The sequence below is a fragment of the Anthonomus grandis genome, chromosome 18 (genome assembly GCF_022605725.1).
Source record: "Anthonomus grandis grandis chromosome 18, icAntGran1.3, whole genome shotgun sequence".
Lineage (NCBI taxonomy): Eukaryota > Metazoa > Arthropoda > Insecta > Coleoptera > Curculionidae > Anthonomus > Anthonomus grandis.
Window position 1 is genome coordinate 12,545 of NC_065563.1, and position 19,748 is coordinate 32,292.

Here is a 19,748-nt window from a genome sequence, read left to right on the forward strand (position 1 = left end):
TTCAAAAGTGTTGACAAAGCACTGATGTTTTTGATTACTAGTAACATCAGAGCAAGTGGTAAGAATTTTTTGTAGTTAATTAAATAAATTGAGGGTTTAAATGTAGGCATTAAAATTTCGTTATAATTATAGTGTTTAGCTAAAAAACTTTTTTTAGGTCGTTTAGTTATTGTTCATGCGGGTTGTCAGAATGGCTTTATTTCCAATGCCAGTTTGATATTCAAAGCTGGTCAAGCAACTAGGGATTATCACGGACAAATGAATCGCGAAAATTTTATGAAATGGCTGGAGGAAAAATTAATTCTCAATATTCCGGCTAATTCAGTGGTCATCTTTGATAATGCACCATATCATTCCGTGCAAGAGAATAAAGTGCCGACCAAATCAAGCAGCAAGAAAACTATGATCGATTGGTTGACGGCAAATGGTAAGTAAAAACGCATTATTTGTATTTATATTAAAAGAAAAAATATCTGCGAACAGCTACAATTGATATGGTAAAGTTTTGCATTTTATGACTCATCAAAGAAGAAAATATACTTATAATAAGTTTGACTCTGGGGTTAGGCATAACCCTGGATTGAAAAATCGGTCCTTAGAGATATATTTATTTCTACATTAACTTCGCGGTATATTAAATATTATTTTTTAAAGGATAGTAATAGGTTACCTACTGGCCACAAAATGCATAAATTTTTTCATCCTCTATACTTACTTAAAGAAAAAAAAAATTAAAAATACTAATGTTTAATATCTTTAGGGTATCAATAATAAATTACTTTTAGGAATATCTCACAACCCAGCTGAACGCAAATGGGAATTGTTCAACAACATAAACCACCTGAGGATGAAAAAAACTACGTAGTAGATAGAGTATTGCGTTAATATGGACATACTCCGTTGCGTACACCACCTTATATGTGCGATCTCAACCCAATCAAACTGATATGGACCCAGTTGAAACATTTTGTTCGTAGTCGCAACACTACTGGCGACATATCCATTAAAAATTTAATAGAACAAGTACAACTGGGCATTGCTTCTATCACACCTGCACGTTGGGCTGAATGCTGTAAACATGTAGTAAATATTGAAAAAAAATACTACGAAACTGATCAATACATGGAAGAGGTAGAACCACTAATTATCCAGCTTGGCGAGGAAGATAGCAGTGAAGATGAATCCGATGAAAGCGATGCCGAAGAAAATACCAGTGACGAGGACTAATCAATATTACATTTTAGAATGAAATATAATAAATAAATTGTATGTATGTTTAAACGTTGTCGATATATACAGGGTGATTGGAAAGTACAACTATTTCTTGACATAGTGATTCTAGAGGTCATTTGTGACAAATTCATCCCTATCACCTGGGGGTCTAAAATTTACGAACTCTGAGATATAACCCCTTAAGAATTTTTTCATATCCCGCCTACGCTAATCTTAAAAAGAAAAAAATCAAAATCTTATTGAATTACTTATTTTTTGACAATCCATTGATTTTTTTAAAAGTATTCAAACAAATCACTAGTAAGGTAGTTACTTTTAATTTTTTTAAATTAATTCTAAATACCTCTTGCTAGTAATATTCTAAAATTTTGGAGCTTAACACATTTCTTTTTATTTAAAAAATATCGCGGGCCTAACAGTTTAAAGAAGAAAATCAATAGATTGTCAAAAAATAAGTAATTCAATAATATTTTGATTTTTTTTCTTTTTAAGATTAGCATAGGCAGGATAGGAAAAAAATCTTTATTTCATGCATATATTTATTACTTAGCATTATTCTACGTAATTTTACACCATATTACTACAAGTATATTTATTTACTAAATACCACATTTTTATTCTATTTAAATATATTAAGTTTTATTAAAGAAAATAATTTCGCACGCCTATGAATCGAAGAATATCAATACGTTTTTATGGGCATTTCCCCTCTGCGTCTCTGTTAAGTTAAAAGTTGGCGTATAATAGTATGATGATTTTAAATTTTATAGCATCTCAAAAACTTGAAGTTAATAGATTAACGTTAGTTTTGGAAGCCAATGGAACTCCGGTTGACGAGGAAATTCTGCCTCATGTTTCTTCTGAAATCCTTATCCTGTTATCTAAGGATGAAATATGGGTACCCCAAGAGGCCAGTTTTAACTCGGCAACGGCCACCACAATAACGAATAATTCGCAACAATCAACTCATGATGCCCAAGATGTAGAGCATATTGACCCAATAGGTGAATCAATAATAATCACAAAAATAGTAAATTGTAATACTGAACATCATTGGTCATTTGTCCAAATTCCTTGGAGCAAACTATGAGAGAAGCAACTTGATGAACTTCGGAATGGTATCAAAACAAGGAATACAGTAGCATCTTTAATTCACGCCACTATAAATAAAATGAGATGCATTAAGCATAGTATTCCGACAAAAGCCTTTAAAATAGTAGCTTAAAAAATCATAGATCAATATCCCAATATTTTTCGAGATGTGGATGAAGATGGAGTAGTTTTGGGAGATTGGAGCCACTCTTTGGTTTGCAAACTGCAAGACCGAAATAACTATTTAAATCGGCCTCATAAAAGAAAAACCACTGCTGTTGAAAATCCAGTTTCATCTAAAAAAAGGCTTGTATCTGCGCGTGCTGGATGTATCAACTGGGCACCTCCTAATAACAAAGAGAATAACTCTCCTGTAAAAGACGATGATAAAAATATTCAAGAGACAAATGAAAATTTCTACAATATATTGGAAAAAACATACTCAGAACATAGGAGTTTTATCAATACTTTACCATCTTTTACAAATATAAAAGAAAAATAGCCGATTCTTTGCTCAAAAAAAGCTATTTTTTGGCATTTCGAAAAATTAACGAATTCAGAAATTCATTTAATTACCGAAATGACAAGCCAAAGACTTAAAATGTTTTTGGAAACCATCCTACGAGATAAATATTGCCAAAATATTGATGAAAGAGACGCACTTAGATGTGTTATTACAAATGTAGCACTGTACTTTAAGGAGGATGTAAATGCTTTAACATTGAAATACAAGGTAATGAAATAATTTTTATATACATATATATATATATATATACATATCTTTTTTTTAACATTACACATTTTTATTTTAGACTTTAGAGGAAATAAATCTTGACGATATGTCACTTACACCCTGCATTATTGAAATTAATGCATAATGCATTGAAATTAAGCATTTTTTATTGTTTTGTTTTGTTTTAATGTGCATAAATCTTTTTTAGATTCAAATGCAGGGCTTCCATCCACGTATTTTGTATACTGCGAAATGGAATCGCTGAATCTCGACCCATATGAGACCTTTGAAGATTCTTTTAAAGTGTGCATGGCTATTTACTTTATTTATAATTTGCAGTATCCAAAAGAAATAAGAACGGTGTTGGAATTAATACAAAGCATGTTTTTAAAAATTCATCCAGATTCCGGATCAAAATCTAAAAAAATTAACCCCACAAAGAGGAAAGTTTTTAATTTTATGAACAAATTTAAAAATTTTTCTATAACTAAATAGTAACATCTTCGTATGATGTAAGAAGTGTAAAAACGCGGGTGGCTATGACGTGTCCCCATGTAATTCTTATGGACTTCCGGTGGAGTAAAAAAGGGGGAGGAGCTTATGAAAGCTGGGTAGTGGTGGGGGATAAGTGGGCGGAATCAATATCGAATGGAGGGCTGTGATTGGTGGGGGGAATGGGGTGCGGGGAGGTGCGTAGCGCCCTGAATGGTCAGAATTTTGGCGGGAAGATAAGAATGTGGATGTGTGGAAATGTGGATGGTTGATATGCAAATGAGGTTGAATGCGGTGTTGCCGGGAAGAGAAGCAACGTTTTCGTATGAGTGTGACTTTATGGAAAAAATATATTGTTAGAGAATATATTTTCTCAGTAATTGGTGTTGGAATGAGGTGGTGGGATTTAAGAGCTAGCGCCTTCTATGATTGGATTATAAAAATAATAAATAAAAAACGATAAATATAATATAAGAATATATTTTTTCTTACATTAAGTGAAAATTACATAGACTTATGTCGTTGAGGTTTTTTTTTTGTTTTCCTAATATTTGGGCTAATAATATTTTTAGTTGTTCGTATAAAGATAAATTAGGACAGTCTATGTGAAATTTTTTCAGGTTAATTTTATCCGAAGAATATAATGAATTTGTAAATTCGTTATATTCAAAATATCTGCCATTTTGAAAGAAATAGAGCATACCGTTAATATATCGAAAAACTCCTTGTATTAAAGGAGGTATACCAAAGAAGTCTCGAGAAGTATAGCCATAGCTAATCGGCTTAAAAGTACTTTCATTAACAAACATATAATAATTTTCTTCAAAAAAATAAATTGTTTTTCTAGAATATGTATTTACAGCTCCGATAATACTTTTTTGGTCAAGTTGAGTGAAAACTGAATTTACATTAAATTTATTAATTAATGCAAAGCTATGGTCGTCAATAATATATTTCATCATTAATTATCAAAACTATTTCTCCTGTAGGTTTTTGATAGACCGAAATAATTTTTTCAAACTTTGGAAGAAACGACAAAACCGAATAAATGGACAGGTCTTTTGTAGTGAACGTTTTTGTTTCCAGTTCCATTATCCATTATTTCTGTGCTCATAGGGTAAAAGAGCTTAAGTCTTAATGCACTTAACTGAGATATTTGCAATTTTGAATTTGGCAACATTTTTATCATAATTTTTTTTTATCATTTGTGTAAGAATAAGCACATATTTTTCTCAGATAACTTAAAATATTACTCTCTACATACTTAATAATAAAAATTCTGTAAAAGTTATGTTAAAAGTGGTTTTTGACTGACTTAAGCGCTAATGTCCGGAGTATTTTTTAAACTTAAGCACTTTTGCTCATAAACTAAATTAAAAGACTTATATCAACTTTTAAACTTTATTTAAAGTTTTTTTTTTAAAACATATCAAAATAACGTAAAGAGTTCTCCTAACATCCTAAAACCTCGTAATAATATATTCTGCGACGCAATTGTACAGGAGATTCCTGATTACGTAATTTTTTAGTTTTAGTAAAGGCAAATTAAACCACCAATAAATTATAACATATCCTTTACTACGTATAAATTTTGATAACCAATAAAAAATGGACTGTATTTTACAATAACATAAACGCGGATCGGTCAACAAAAAAACCAATACATCAGGGAAGTACCGACCGCGATGATACACTGTCACTCGATGACTTTCGACGCGGCCGCTGACAGTTCCACACCTCTAATAGGGATGGGTTATAAGAATGGGAAAGAACAGCGATAAAGTGTCTTTTTCCAACATACCCCCCACCTTGGAAGAATTTCTTTCAACCCCACTCAAAGTTTCACTATGTGCTTTCGAAGTCATTATCAGGTAAGATACAAATTTTAGATAAAGAACGTTTAATGATTCCAGTTCGAGTTCTAATCTCTGCTACTCGGCATCTCGCATCAGGTCCTTGGATCAGCTTCACGATTCGCCCAAGTTTTAAAAGAAATGGTGGCAAATTATCTTCTCTTATAACCACCATTTGATTTTCTTTTAAATTTGGTTGCTCCAACTTCCACTTACACTTATTCTGCAGCTCAGCCAGATACTCCTTAGACCACCTTTGCCAAAAATGTTGAAACATTTTCTGGATTTGCTGCCACTTATCAAGGAGGTTTTCTCTTAAATCAGAGTAATCACCATCTGGTAAGGATGTGAGTCGTTTGCCAATAAGAAAATGGCCAGGGGTTAGGACATCAAAATCATTAGGATTAGGAGACAAGGGAACCAAAGGCCTGGAATTCAAAACTGCCTCCACTTGCGTAAGAAGAGTACATAAACCTTCAAATGTTAATGAATATGTTCCCAGGACACGCTTCAAATGGTGCTTACAAGACTTTACCCCAGCTTCCCACAACCCTCCAAAATTTGGCGAATGAGCTGGTATAAATTCCCAGTTTATATTTTCCCCTTTAAAAAGCTCTTTTAACTCAGAGGCTTGACCCATTAAAAATTTTCCAAGATCTTTCAATTCTGAAGAAGCTCCCACAAATGTAGTGCCATTATCACTTACAACATTACTTGGAATTCCGCTACGGGATACAAAACGTCGAAAACATGAAATAAAAGCGGTTGATGTAAGATCACTCACCGATTCAAGGTGTATGGCCTTAGTACTAAAACATACAAATAAAGCTATATAGGATTTTATTAAACGAAAGCCTCTACCACTTTTATTTCTAACCATTAATGGACCTGCATAGTCCACACCTACATTTTGAAAAGGCAAAGAAGGACGAACACGCAACTCAGGTAAAACACCCATAATCTGACTAGCTTGGCCCTTATTAGGACAAACTCTAAAACACTTTATACAATTTCTAGTTACTTTACGCACCAAGTTTCTACCACCAATAGGCCAATATTTTTCACGTAAAGAGCTTAATAAAAGTTGCGGACCAGCGTGTAAGAGTCTTTCATGTTCATATAAAACCAATAACAAAGTAAATTTATGCTTTGCTGGTAGCAATATTGGATGCTTTTCATAAAATCGCAAATCAGAACATTGCAATCTTCCCCCCACCCTGAGGATGCCACAGGAGTCCAAAAAAGGACTTAAACCAATTAGTTTTGAGGACCTTAAAGGTGTATTGGCCTTTAAACTATTTATTTCATATGAAAAGCACTCTCTTTGCACCAAACCGATTAAAAGTTGCAAAGCACTTTGGTTTTCAAGGAAAGTTGTTTTACTTTGACCCAATTTTGCACATTTTGACCTTGTTATTTTAACAAATCTTAAAACATATGCTATACAATTTGTAAGTCGTTTGAAATTAGAGAATCTTTCAAAATCAACCAACCTATCAACTGAAACATTTTTAAAACTACAAATATCAACCTTAGATCGTTTGATTTCTGGAATATCTAATAACGTAGGAATTTGAACAATATCCCAAGAATTTTGAGAAGAATGTAACCACGGAGGGCCTTCCCACCAAAATGCCAAATTCTTTAGTTTTCCAGGTTCACACCCACGTGACAAGATATCAGCAGGATTCTGCTCAGACTTCACACAAAACCAATCATTGGCATTAGTTTTCTCTCGGATTTGTGCAACCCTATTTGAAACGAAAGTTTGTAAGAGATGCGGAGATGTTGCAATCCAATTAAGCACCACAGTGGAATCACACCAAAGAAACACACCATTAAACTTAAGAGACATACAACTCTTGATTCTTTCCACTAAATGTACCAATACTAAAGCACCACACAACTCCAGACGTGGTATCGTTAACGTTTTAAGAGGTGCCACCTTTGATTTCCCACAAATTAAAGAAACCTTGACATTGCCACTCTTATCTACACTTCTTATGTAGACACAAGAACCGTAAGCTTCCATGCTAGCATCACAAAATCCGTGGATTTGAATTTCTATAGGCTCTAGACATACAACTTGTCGTTCAATTTCAAAATCATTTAACATAAAGAAGTTTTTTCTTAAATCTCTCCAACAGAAATCAAGGTTGGATGGCAAAGATTCATCCCATGAAATTTTTAACTCCCATAGCCTTTGTAATAAAATTTTAACCAATATTATGCTAGGACTTAGTAATCCTTAGTAGAGAGGATCAAAGATCTTTGAAATATCCGATAAGATACTACGTTTATTAACTTTTGAAACATTAGTAGGAAAATTTATGTAATACCTTAAAACATCTTTTTTAAAAGACCAATATAATCCCAATGTCTTATTGGAATCCTTTTCACCAAAAACTACATTATCATTTGAAGCAGATCCCTGAATGCCATCAATGACCTCTGGTTTATTTGAAATCCATTTTCTCAGGTTAAAACCTGCCTCAAAGAGAATTTCTTTAACTTTTTTACACACATTAACCATTTCACTCACAGAAGCTCCTCCTGCCAACATATCATCAACGTAAAAACTATGTATTATAATTCTAGAAGCTTCTGGATGAGTTTCCATGTTATCCAATCCTAACTGCCTAAGACAACGTATGGACAAAAATGCTGCTGACCTAGTCCCATAGGTAACAGTATTTAATGTATACTCATGGACATCCTCATCAAGAGATTTTCTCCACAGAATCTTTTGTAGACATCTTTGATCTGGATCTATCCAGATCATGCGGTACATCTTTTCGATGTCAGCACAAACAACAACATTAAACTGCCGAAATCTAAGTAAAATATCCAATAAATCATCTTGAATGACTGGTCCAGTATGCTGGATGTCATTTAAAGATACGCCAGTATCTGTAGGAGCAGAACCATTAAAAACCACCCTTAGTTTAGTAGTCTTACTTTGTTCATTTAATACTCCATGGTGCGGTAAAAAATATGACATGCTATCATTTGATGTATTATCACAAAGTGTCATATGCCCCAACTGCTCATATTCCTCCATAAAAGAACAATACATTTGCTTTAAAACAGAATTTTTATTTAACCTTCTTTCCATAGAATAAAATATGTGCAACGCATGGCTTTTAGAGTATCCCAATTTATTAATAGAATCACACAAAGGAAGCTGCACAACGAATTTTCCATCATCAGCATGTCTATATGTTGTCTCATTAAACAAATTTTCACAAAAAACATCTTCCTCAGATAACAGAGAATTTACAATTGGAGGAGGTTCCTCAACTTGCCAGAATTTTTCTAATTCATTTTCAATATTAGGCGTTGATTTAACAAAATTGCATAACCTTTTTGTATTACCAGGACCCAAAATGCTGCCAGAAAATACCCATCCAAGTTTAGTCTTTTGTATAACAGGTTGATTTTCACCAAGACTTATTTGACCAATACAAAGCAGACTATAGAAAATTTCAGCTCCTATCAAAATATCAATTTCTCCTGGTTCATTTAAAGAGGGATCTGCCCATTTTAAATGACTTGGGATTTTTAAGTGAGAAATATCTATAGGCTGGCTAGGAACATTATCACCAATCTGTGAAACCACCAAACATGAAATGCTTGTCTCATAATTATTATGGAAAGAAACAATTTTCACATTGCACTTAGATTTTATATTAGTCACCAGTTGATTAACCCCTGCCATAGATATATTAACCCCAATAGAACTCAAGCCCAATTTTGTAAACATTTTCACAGAAATCAAATTAGATTGAGAACCACTATCTAAAAGAACTCTGCATGTTTGATAGTGACCATTAATGTCTACCGCTTGTACCAGTGCAGTTGACAATAAAACATCAGAAACATTACTCGAGTTACGATAAGAAGTCAAAACATTAAAGCTTGTGGGTGAAGAATCCTTAGGTTCATCCAATAATTCTTCCTCTCTTGACTTTGCCAAATCATTTTCATTCTTTACAGGGCTAGAAACACCACTTAAATTACCACTATTTTTATTTTTATCATAATGCAAAAGAACATTATGCTTAGACCCACATTTTTTACATCCCCGCTGGGTACAGCTCTTACTAATGTGCCCAGGCCTTAAGCAATTTAAACAAACCTTTAGTTGCAAAACTTTTTGGAACCTATAATAAGTACCCATTTCCAAAAATACTTTACAATTCTGGATAAAATGATTCCCATCACAAAAGGAGCACTTTTGGTTCACAGAAATAAAAGATCTTTGCTTTGCCCTGTAAACCCCCTTTTCTTTAATGTTACCTACACAGTTATTAACCTCCAAGCCCTCCAACAAATCAGCTTTGACTTTTAGAAAGTTTTTAAACTCCTCAAGGGTAGGTAATGCATCCTTACTTTTCCTTTCTTCCCATTCTCTTTTTGTGTGCAAATCTAGCTTTGAACTTATCAAAAAAATAACTATTACATCCCAATTATCAGTATTTACCCCCAATGAGTTAAGTGACCTGAGATTTTTTACCAAAACATCCAACATTCTTCTCAGCTCATAAGCATTTTCTTTTTGCATTTGAGACAAATTAACCAAACATTTTAAATTATTATTCACCAATAATGAAGTATTATTATACCTTTCTAATAGCAAGTTCCAAGCATTTACCCACATAAACATACCCACTATCAGAAAATTCAAGTGTTCCAATAAACTGCTTTGCGTCTCCGTCCAATGCACCCCTAAGAAAATGGAATTTTTCAATATTGTCCAACCTTTCATTTTTATGCACTAAAGAAGAAAAAGTATCCCTAACTCTAGCCAATTTTCAGATTTTCCTGAAAATGTAGGAATTGGAATTGGCGGAAGTTTTGGCAACGCCTTTAAAGACACAATTTCTTTTTTATTGTGGCCCGAACCAGAATCTATCGAGACAGACCTTAGAGATTTTTCTTCAGTAGCGTTTTCATAAAAATCATATTTTGTAAGTAAATTACGAGCCATTGATGAAAAACTATAAAAGTTATCCTCAAAATGTTGACGTTCTGTATACTGGGCTTCCAAATCAGCCTCATCCACCAAAAACTCAATATCATTCTGAATTTCATCAAAAACCGGTAACAATTCGGTCAATTTTTGCAAACGCATATCCAATTCTACAAAAAACGATCTACGATTCTACAAGAAACCATCTGTTATAGTTTCCAAGGAAGCATTTAACTTATCAAAATAATTCTTAAACATTGTCAACTTAGATTTTAAGCTACCGCGCTTTTTAATTAACGCTTTTACTTCTTCAGCCATTTTCTTCCGCTAATGGAGACACAAAACAAGGAATAAAAGGAAAATATTGAAAGGAAATACTCACAAATATCCACAAGGATTTTTTTTATACTAAACCAGCTGGTATACAAACACAGAGCTCAAATCCAGTAGTATTTCCAATCTCCAACTACTTTTCCAATAAGCAACAGCTTCGCCAAACACAGTTTTTCCAAATACCAGTCCAATAAAATCACGTCCAATTAACACACGTCCCAAAATAAAACGACGTAAAACGTTTAACAAATCAGTGCTCCAATAACACGATCTGTTTTTACCAAGGCCAACAGTTTTCAATAGTCACAATAAACCACAATTCACTGGATTGCAAAACATCCGGTGTCGATGGACCATTTTGTATGTACAGGAGATTCCTGATTACGTAATTTTTTAGTTTTAGTAAAGGCAAATTAAACCACCAATAAATTATAACATATCCTTTACTACGTATAAATTTTGATAACCAATAAAAAATGGACTGTATTTTACAATAACATAAACGCGGATCGGTCAACAAAAAAACCAATACATCAGGGAAGTACCGACCGCGATGATACACTGTCACTCGATGACTTTCGACGCGGCCGCTGACAGTTCCACACCTCTAATAGGGATGGGTTATAAGAATGGGAAAGAACAGCAATAAAGTGTCTTTTTCCAACAGCAATATTAAGATGAAATATATGAAAATTGACCAATACACTACTCATCTTCTTCAGAACCATCAGACCCATTTTTTTGTGGTGGGTAGGTTTTTGTAATAATCATGAAATACAGGATCTATCAAATGTAAGACACTTAACAAATTTTTCTTTTTCTTTTCAGATATTGGTAAAAATGCTGTGTATTGGGGTTGAGGTACTAAATCCGGGTTATTTTGCCGCCTTCGTAGATAAGAAATACTTTTAAAAGGTTCATCTATGTCAACAGAGGTTTTATATTGCATTACGCCAATCTGATCTTTTGTCAATCTCAACCATTGAACATCGTGCCATATAAACTTTTCGTTTTCAGAATTTCGGGTTTTAACTTGAAGCTTTTGATTGTAAAGGGCCTTAAAATCATAAAAATCTGCTTGCAGCATCTCAGTGACTAAAGATGTTCCCTTCTTCCCGACAGAACGGATTAGCTGAGCCCAATCACGTGGGTGGTGAATTCTCATATCCGTCCTTTTTTTTTTCTTTTCAATCATAGCATGTGCGGTGTCACATTCCATATGGGAGTGTCCACTTAGCATAAATTTATGGTCAATTACTTTAAGAGAGGGGTGCTGCTGCAGAACTGAGAAACACATAGCAGCTATGTGCGAATTTCGGTTTTGCCCTGTACATGTATCTGAATACATGACAACATGGGAAATATGTTCAGGCAAAGCCATAAAATATTTATATAAACAGGAACCTATCTGATTTGCCCCTCGGCCAGCTATGGTTTCGTCCCACAAAAAATTGTGTGCAATACTTTCTGCCCCTTCGTAAATTGTCAAATTATAAACGGATAACTGACGTTTGTAGAACATAATACTTGTTTGAATGTGGGGAGTTGCTAGCACTTGCTGAAGATCAAACGATATCATCTTTGTGGATTTCTTTATTTTCGCTTCCCCTTTGTCTTGGGATTTAGCTAGATAATGCTTATCAGCTATATCCTTATGTTTATTCCATTCAGTTTGAATGACCTCCCGATCTTCATTACTGGTAGCTATTTTTAGTTTTAAACAATAAGTGTCACATGTATTGCACGTATCATTGTGTGGCAACTTAAAAGACAAATTCATATCGTTAAAAATCTGTCTGTAGATATCATACGATACAGGAGTAGTAGTTTGCTCTTTGTATAAAGAATACATCAAACGAACATTTAAATTTGCTGCCAGATATTGCTTCTGGGTATGACGACGACTGTAATGACTTTCGTAGCGGGGAAAAGAGTTTATATGATCAATGACTTGACTTCTTCGTTCATCTGATGTTTTTGAAATTGGCGGATTAATACCCCTTCGGTCCATTTCTGCTATTCCTGCTTCATTTACTGATCTTCAAGCTAACATATACTTGATAAATCCGTCGGTGACATCAAATGTCTTTTGAAAACAAGTTTTGCAAATGGGTTGCAAATCGCCGTTGACTTTTAAATTATACACGTTACTTAGAGTACGATTTCTTAGAGGTCCGTTCTGATGTCGCAATCTCTGAGTTGCTTTAGGGCCAGATGTTATCAAGCCGCTGAGATAATCAGATCTTCTGTTTCTACTATTCATTGACCAAAATGAGTCAAACAATCCTTTTCTTAAATTGTAATCAAACCGATTCTTACACTTTCGCCGACAATTCGGAAGCTCTTCTATACATCTTTTCTCAGATATCATTTTCCCAGTTTCAGTTACGTACGACTGACCTGAGTTTCTTTTATCCTTTCTCTCCTTTCTAATCTTTCGGCATCGTTTACTTAATACAGCAAAAGGCTGCGGATGATTATCGCCTGCGGAGTTCTGATTATTTATTTTAGTTTTTTTCGGAGGTATGATATGCTCTTCTGAATCGCGATCTGAATCCGTTTCTATTGGAGGTATAAAATCAGGATCATTGAGTTGATCATCACCGATAAAAGGGTCTTCTTCAGCGTCAGAATGATCAAGAAATTGACAGACTGGAGTCATTTCTAAAAAAAAATTTTAATTGTTGTAAAACTCTGTTAAAAGAAAAGTTTCTTACGAGAATTACGGTGGAGTAGATTTAAATGAAGTTGCGGATCGTTCTGTTCTCTTGATGATATTGGTTCGGTCTCGGGCTGTATAACCAATTCACAACTTTCTACAAACAATTTTAATGCACGCTTAAAAATTCTAAGGTAAGTAAAAGGGAATATAAAATATACACTTACCATATGTATTTTGAAAATCTGTGGCCCCATAGGGAAGGTCAGTTTTGTTACTGGTCACCATTGTTGCATCAATAATAGTAATTGGCAGACTTTCAATATGTATATTGTTGCCTACTGTTGCGACTCTTTCTGCTTCAGGCTGTTCAACAAAGATTCTGTTTTCTGGAAAAAATTATATTGATGTAGGTAAAAAAAGGCAACAAAGTTAAGGTCAAAAAGCCATGGGTATTTTATTTTATGCCACTTGTGCAATAGCCTGCAATACAATTAATCCAAGAAGCAGGTGACTCTTTTAATTACTATTGGTAAAATAGATCTTTTCCAGGTGGTACAAAATAGAAAACCAACGACGCCAGCTATATACATGTCAGTATTTTACTAACAAAATACAAAATACTCTCACCATAATAATCTTGAAATTCTGATACCCCATAAGTCAGATCAGATTTATTTTTGTTCATAGTTTTTACTTCAGTAATGATAATTGGCATATCAAGGGTAATTTCTTCTAAAACAGTCTCTTCTGTTACTGGTTCTAAAATTAGAATAATCTGCTTATTTTAACCATTAAAAATAATAATTGGACATACCATCGCTTCTTAAAGACTCAAATTCAATATAATCGTTGCCTGATCCATTTGGAATGTCAAACAACTTTTCAACAGCTATTACCTTAGGTATTGTGGTCTCTGCAGCTTCAAGCAAAGTCATATCTATTTAAAATAATACAATTTTATTGCAGTTTCTTGTTTTTTAATATGTGTAAGATATTTTCATGTAAAGTAAATTCAGTCAGATAAACCGCAGTTATAGAAAAAACAATAGAAACATTGTTTTTGTTTAAATATTAGAACACGACCTAATCCGTATTTAAAATAAAAATATTTTCACGAATCTTTAATTTAAATTGCGCCAACTACAGTAAAAATGTTTCAATAAAAAAATAAAACTATGCAAACTTAACCTAAAAATTTTACGGTAATTATTATCTTAATATTATTCCTTACCTTTTCCGTGATCCTTGTCTCTCTTCTCGACGTTTAAAGTCATGGCAACTATTTTCTTGCCTCTCGTACACATAATTAACACAAAAAAAGCTAACAATACGTATAAACAGCCAATAAACAAATTGCTTGAAACACAACGTTTCACTCTGCTCAACTAAAATCGCGTTTTTTTATCTCTCAAAACAGCTTAATTCTGCATACGCACTTACACGCGGTGCACTTTATAAATGGCTATAACTGCTTAAGTCGACAAAGGCTCAAATATCCATGTGTTTATCTGGAGTAAAACTGCTTAAGTCAAAATAGGTTGTTATTTCCCCACATAAAACGTACTTTTTAGTGCGAAATGCATTATAAGAATACTTAGGAGTATTTACACGCATATTTTTCCTGTGTATTTTTGTTCTTAAGTATTTTTATGACATTTTACTCAAAACCAATAGGAGTTAATATGTTATGTTCAAGTTAAATAAATCATGTGTTTGTAAATAAACGACTTAGGAACTTTAACCCTTTGAAAAAAAAAAATTGGTATATAACCATGACATAATCCCATTTTCTCAAAAAACTGGCTTAAGCAGTTTTACCCTCTGACCACAGATTTATCTTTATATATAATATACAAATTTTGATGCATAACTAAAAACAACATTTCCATAGGATCTAATTTTTGAGAAAATTCTAATACTCTATGGACTTTAATTGAACACCATACTTTAGACACTGACATAAATTTTCAAAATGAATTACATAATTAATTTTATCTTGCACAGTACATACTCATTTTTTTTGATTGGAAGACTTAGCACATATTTTATGTTCCGGACAAAACGGCATATCTTTATGTTTATCATGGATAATTGTTGGGTATAGAAGATCTACTTCTAAAATTATTGTTTTTTCCTTGAAACTACCATAAATCTCTAATACTTTGTCTTTAGAAAAACGTAAATTATATTCCAAAATCTCGATTTCAAATTCTTCTAGCCATCTAAAATTCGCAAATGGTAAATTTTGACATTGAGCCCAACCATATAAATTGTTAACATCAAAATACATTAGATATTCAGCTGGTTTAGTGTGATCATAAGTTTGGGAATAATACGGATTATTGCAAGTGGCATATCTGTGAATAACCTGTGTAATACCACCCCTTATCCCTTTTTCAATAAATAAAATTTGATCAATGTCTGTAAGTAATTTTAATTGAATTTTTGTAATTTTTAAAGCGGCTGCCCATAAAAAAGATGGTAGGCTTACGAAAAAACTAGGATCTAACCCATAATATTGAAAAGCAAGTGATCTAAAATTTTCAAAAAACTGATGTTTTGTTGTTATCTATAGAACAACAAAACATCAGTTTTTAAGTATACATCGCTAAAATCACCTAAAGTTTGTACTTGAAAGGTATTCCAAACATTTTTAGCATGTGTAATCTTCATTCGTTATAGATTCTTGTTTTAATTTATTTAAAAAATGATCTTTTGAAGGCAAATAATTAGTTGATAAACTATCCCACCCATTTACAAAGTAATAAGGAAAGACACCCTTTCTCATTGCCAGCAAATATTCTTGCTCATTTCTAAAATGTTTTTTTAGTGGTTCTAGAGTTTCGGAAGCTAAATTTTGAACAAGTTCATCTAGAGAGGCAGATAAAAATCGAAAAGAATCTAAAAAAGTTAATCTAGTTTGATTAAGATAAACTGAAAAAGATATGTATTTTTCGTGTGTTAATGGTAAAATAGAAATATTTTTTGACTTTTCAGCTAAAGCTGTAAGAAACATATTCATGTCGTAATTTAGGTTATGGAAAAAAACTGGAGTTATCAGTTTGAATTTGAAGGTTACAAATTATTACAAATACAAGCTATATATTTGCCTGTATAGTGGTCTTGATGACGAACTTTTCGATTATCTAGAGAAAAAACATAGTTACATATTGAACATGAACTTGTTCGTTGAAATTCGGCTTCCTGCTCCTCCGTTATGGAATTTACCTTTTTATGGCAAAAGAAAGTTTCTTTTAATATACTTTGAATATTCGCACATTCATTTTGAATATTTTCGATAAACCATTCAGAGACATTTTCTTTTCTATATAAATTAAATTTATTAAAGTTTTCATTAAATAAACAAACAATATAATATGCTACACCGTAAGGTTCATGTTTTTGATAAGCTGTGGTAAACGATAATAATGGATTTGATAACGTGTAATCTATAGGAATAGTAAAACATTCAAAATCAGCATAAATTACAAAAGGCTTATTTAAAAGAGCTTTAAAAGAATTAAATTTCAAAATATTGTTTTTATGATCCGGAACAGTTATTTTAACAGCATCAAAAAGTGAACAATTTTTTTTATGAATTTCAAACTTATTTTCAGAGTAAAAATGATTTAAACAAAGATCACATACAAAGATTTTTCTTTTAGTTTTATTTACCTGACTACATATCAGTTTTGAAAGATCAGAAGTAAAGCAATAATGACCATCTTTACTGTTTGAGTTACTTTTAAAATAAAGTAAATTTTATATGGTATGGCTTAACTTGTTTTGTATGATATAAAGGTCCAATTATTGACTTAGAAGAACTATACCAAAAACATTTATAGAAATATCAGGATTTTGATTTTCAAATTTTGAAATATCTGAGATTTTTACTGGCATTTCTATATCGCGTAAATTTAAAATATCATGAACTGATTGAGGATAAGATAACACATTTTCCTTATCTACATCCACAGGATATAAATGAACTAAAATACTCCAAACAAAACATCTTTTATCATTATTTTTTATATTAATTAAACCTTTGCTTTCGAGCCAAGAGGGTAAAGCAATGTATGTGGCACCATTAAGAGGAGAAAACTTATTAATACAAACTAAAAGGAATGACGTACCAACATATTTCCAACCAGATCCTTGATGTTGAAATTCTTCAGATTTCGTTAGAATAGTTTCAAAAAGTTGTTTGATGATCTCATCGATAGAGTCGACTTTAAGTATTTCCTTGTTGCACGAAACGAAATACTTATAATCCTCTTCTCCGGTTGAAGGAAGTTCATAGGTAGCGCATAGCTTCACATTCAACTTGATAGGACCCAGTGTCTTTAGATTTTGGATAATTTTTGTTTTGAGTAGAGGTCTAGACTCTTCCAAAAACTGATCAAGTTCAATACAATTCAAATTTATGATTGCTCCTGTTTGTATACGAGAACGAAAAGCAGAAGATATCTAAATAAAAAAAAAAAGATATATTTAAAAAAAATAATATAAATAAATAAATTAAAAAACTCACCATTTTCCAGACAACTGATGGCGAGTTTGAAGTGGTATTTGTACTGTTACTGGCACTGGTACTAGGTCCTATACCTTGGCCTGAAGTTTGTTTCCTTTTAATTTGCTTGCTTAATGATTTTAGTAATGCCAAAATGTTTTCTAATTTACTTTTTTCTCCAACTGATAAATCTGTACTATGCAATTTTTGAAGTATTATAACTTCATTCCTTTTATTAAGTTTTAAAAAAGTATCGATTTCTTGTTGAGATTTTGAAATTTTAAATAGTGTCTGTGTTGTCTTTACCAAGTCTTCTTCCATGTTTACCAGTTTACTACGCCTTTACTCTCCTTTGGAAAATTCAAATTGATTCGCTGGTGTTGTATTAGTCCCCACTTGCTTTTGTCCAATGAACCGTATGAAACAACCTTTATCGCTCATGAGCTCGTCTATTACTGATTTAGTTATAACTGCATTCAATCGTCTTGGTAAAAATAAAACCGAATCGATCAGTTCCAATATAAGTGAATCTCCGAACGAGGTTTTGATCTTGCGTATTCCTTTGACTTCATACCACTGATTCAAAACCATATCAGTAGCGTTAATCTTTGGTTTGAAATCGCAACGGACAAAACTGTTAATTCTTTCCATTAAAAAAAAAAACGTTTTTTTTTTGTTTGTAAATATAGAGGTAAATTGTTGTGAGTGAGGACTAAGTTCGAACTGGACTAAGAAAAGTCGATCTTTCTAATTTATACTCATTAGCTATCGATAAAACACACATAGACGTACAAAATTTTATTTATTAATTATTATTACCATAACACACCATACATGTGTTACGGGAAAACGTTAAATATAATTGACAATGGCATTCTTTGCAGATACTTTTCAAATGATGCACATAATCCATTTCTTCTATAAAATAATGAGCTGAGAAACATGTATATTCTTCTAATAATTCTTCATTTCCTCTAATTTCCAGATTAAAACAAAAATGGCATAATTTTTCACCATGTTGATCTTGAATGCATATTTTTGAAAAGCCAATCGTTGGCCAAGATTCGCGTTCATAAATTAAATCAACACTTGATTCACCTTCACTGGAATAATTACTAAACATATTTATAATGCTTTGATATGGTACAGAGAACCAAAAAAAAAAGAAGTGACATCAGGGTGCTACGACTATGCGTTTTTAAAAAATTCAGAAGTGCTGAAAACCGCTAATTATGTAAGCTGATTGACCCATTATTAATTAATGTAAATATATTATAATTTAACCACTATTTAAAATATTTTTCAATAAACAGGCAAACCAAAAATAAACTAGAAAAACTTGAAGTTTCCGGGATATTATAGGTTTTAGTATCAAAAAAAAAAAGGAAACGTATTTTATTTACTGATTAAGAAAATTATAATACCAAATTAAATTAATATATTAAAAATCATATTTTTATAATAATATTTCTAATAAAAGCTCAAATTTAAACATATTAAATCTCTTAAAGCAAAATTGGTCGATTATTTAAATCACTTAGCATATACGTAGCTGCATAGGTAGATTTCACTTCTATTATTTTAAAAAGTTCCGTTGTCCAATTGGCGGTATATTCTTTTTCAAATATATTTTTTTGTTTCGAAATTCGAACAATATCGTCTACTTGGTATCGAGGCTTTTGCATATATCGGGTGTAACGTACGGGGCCTGTATCCTCTTCAAGAGGAATACGCTTGTAAACAGTAGAAAGTAATGGCTGCTTATGTTTCTTTTTAACATCTATAGGTTTAAGCTTGATAGTTGTATGTTTCGTAGTATTATAATTTTTAACAACATTTTCTCAATGATTCACCCAGTTGTATGTTCC

At 32.4% G+C, this 19,748-nt stretch overlaps 2 protein-coding genes across 2 annotated transcripts; one reads left to right on the forward strand and one right to left on the reverse strand.

Annotated features, from left to right (window-relative positions):
* Positions 1-258: 258 nt before the first annotated feature.
* Positions 259-2,827, forward strand: LOC126746895 (uncharacterized). Its single transcript, XM_050455297.1, has 3 exons — positions 259-427; positions 2,004-2,237; positions 2,460-2,827. Exons 1-3 carry the CDS (start codon positions 259-261, stop codon positions 2,825-2,827), a joined length of 771 nt encoding a protein of 256 aa, XP_050311254.1.
* A 626-nt stretch (positions 2,828-3,453) lies between these two features.
* Positions 3,454-15,200, reverse strand: LOC126747034 (uncharacterized). Its single transcript, XM_050455515.1, has 7 exons — positions 14,602-15,200; positions 14,185-14,307; positions 13,998-14,129; positions 13,595-13,756; positions 13,426-13,524; positions 13,028-13,372; positions 3,454-3,476 (listed from the first exon to the last, which is right to left on the reverse strand). Exons 1-7 carry the CDS (start codon positions 14,672-14,674, stop codon positions 3,454-3,456), a joined length of 957 nt encoding a protein of 318 aa, XP_050311472.1. The 5' UTR covers positions 14,675-15,200.
* Between the last annotated feature and the right edge of the window lie 4,548 nt (positions 15,201-19,748).

What these genes read in the sequence shown, in the direction of transcription:
- LOC126746895 (XM_050455297.1), top strand. Translation starts at nt 259, where the DNA reads ATGAATCGCGAAAATTTTATGAAATGGCTGGAGGAAAAATTAATTCTC. An exon ending in CGATTGGTTGACGGCAAATG is followed by an intron (nt 428 to 2,003) that starts GTAAGTAAAAAC and finishes TAAATTTTATAG; the next exon opens with CATCTCAAAAACTTGAAGTT. An exon ending in AGAGCATATTGACCCAATAG is followed by an intron (nt 2,238 to 2,459) that starts GTGAATCAATAA and finishes TAGTAGCTTAAA; the next exon opens with AAATCATAGATCAATATCCC.
- LOC126747034 (XM_050455515.1), bottom strand. Translation starts at nt 14,674, where the DNA reads ATGTGTACGAGAGGCAAGAAAATAGTTGCCATGACTTTAAACGTCGAG. An exon ending in AGACAAGGATCACGGAAAAG is followed by an intron (nt 14,308 to 14,601) that starts GTAAGGAATAAT and finishes TATTTTAAATAG; the next exon opens with ATATGACTTTGCTTGAAGCT. An exon ending in TGAGTCTTTAAGAAGCGATG is followed by an intron (nt 14,130 to 14,184) that starts GTATGTCCAATT and finishes TTCTAATTTTAG; the next exon opens with AACCAGTAACAGAAGAGACT.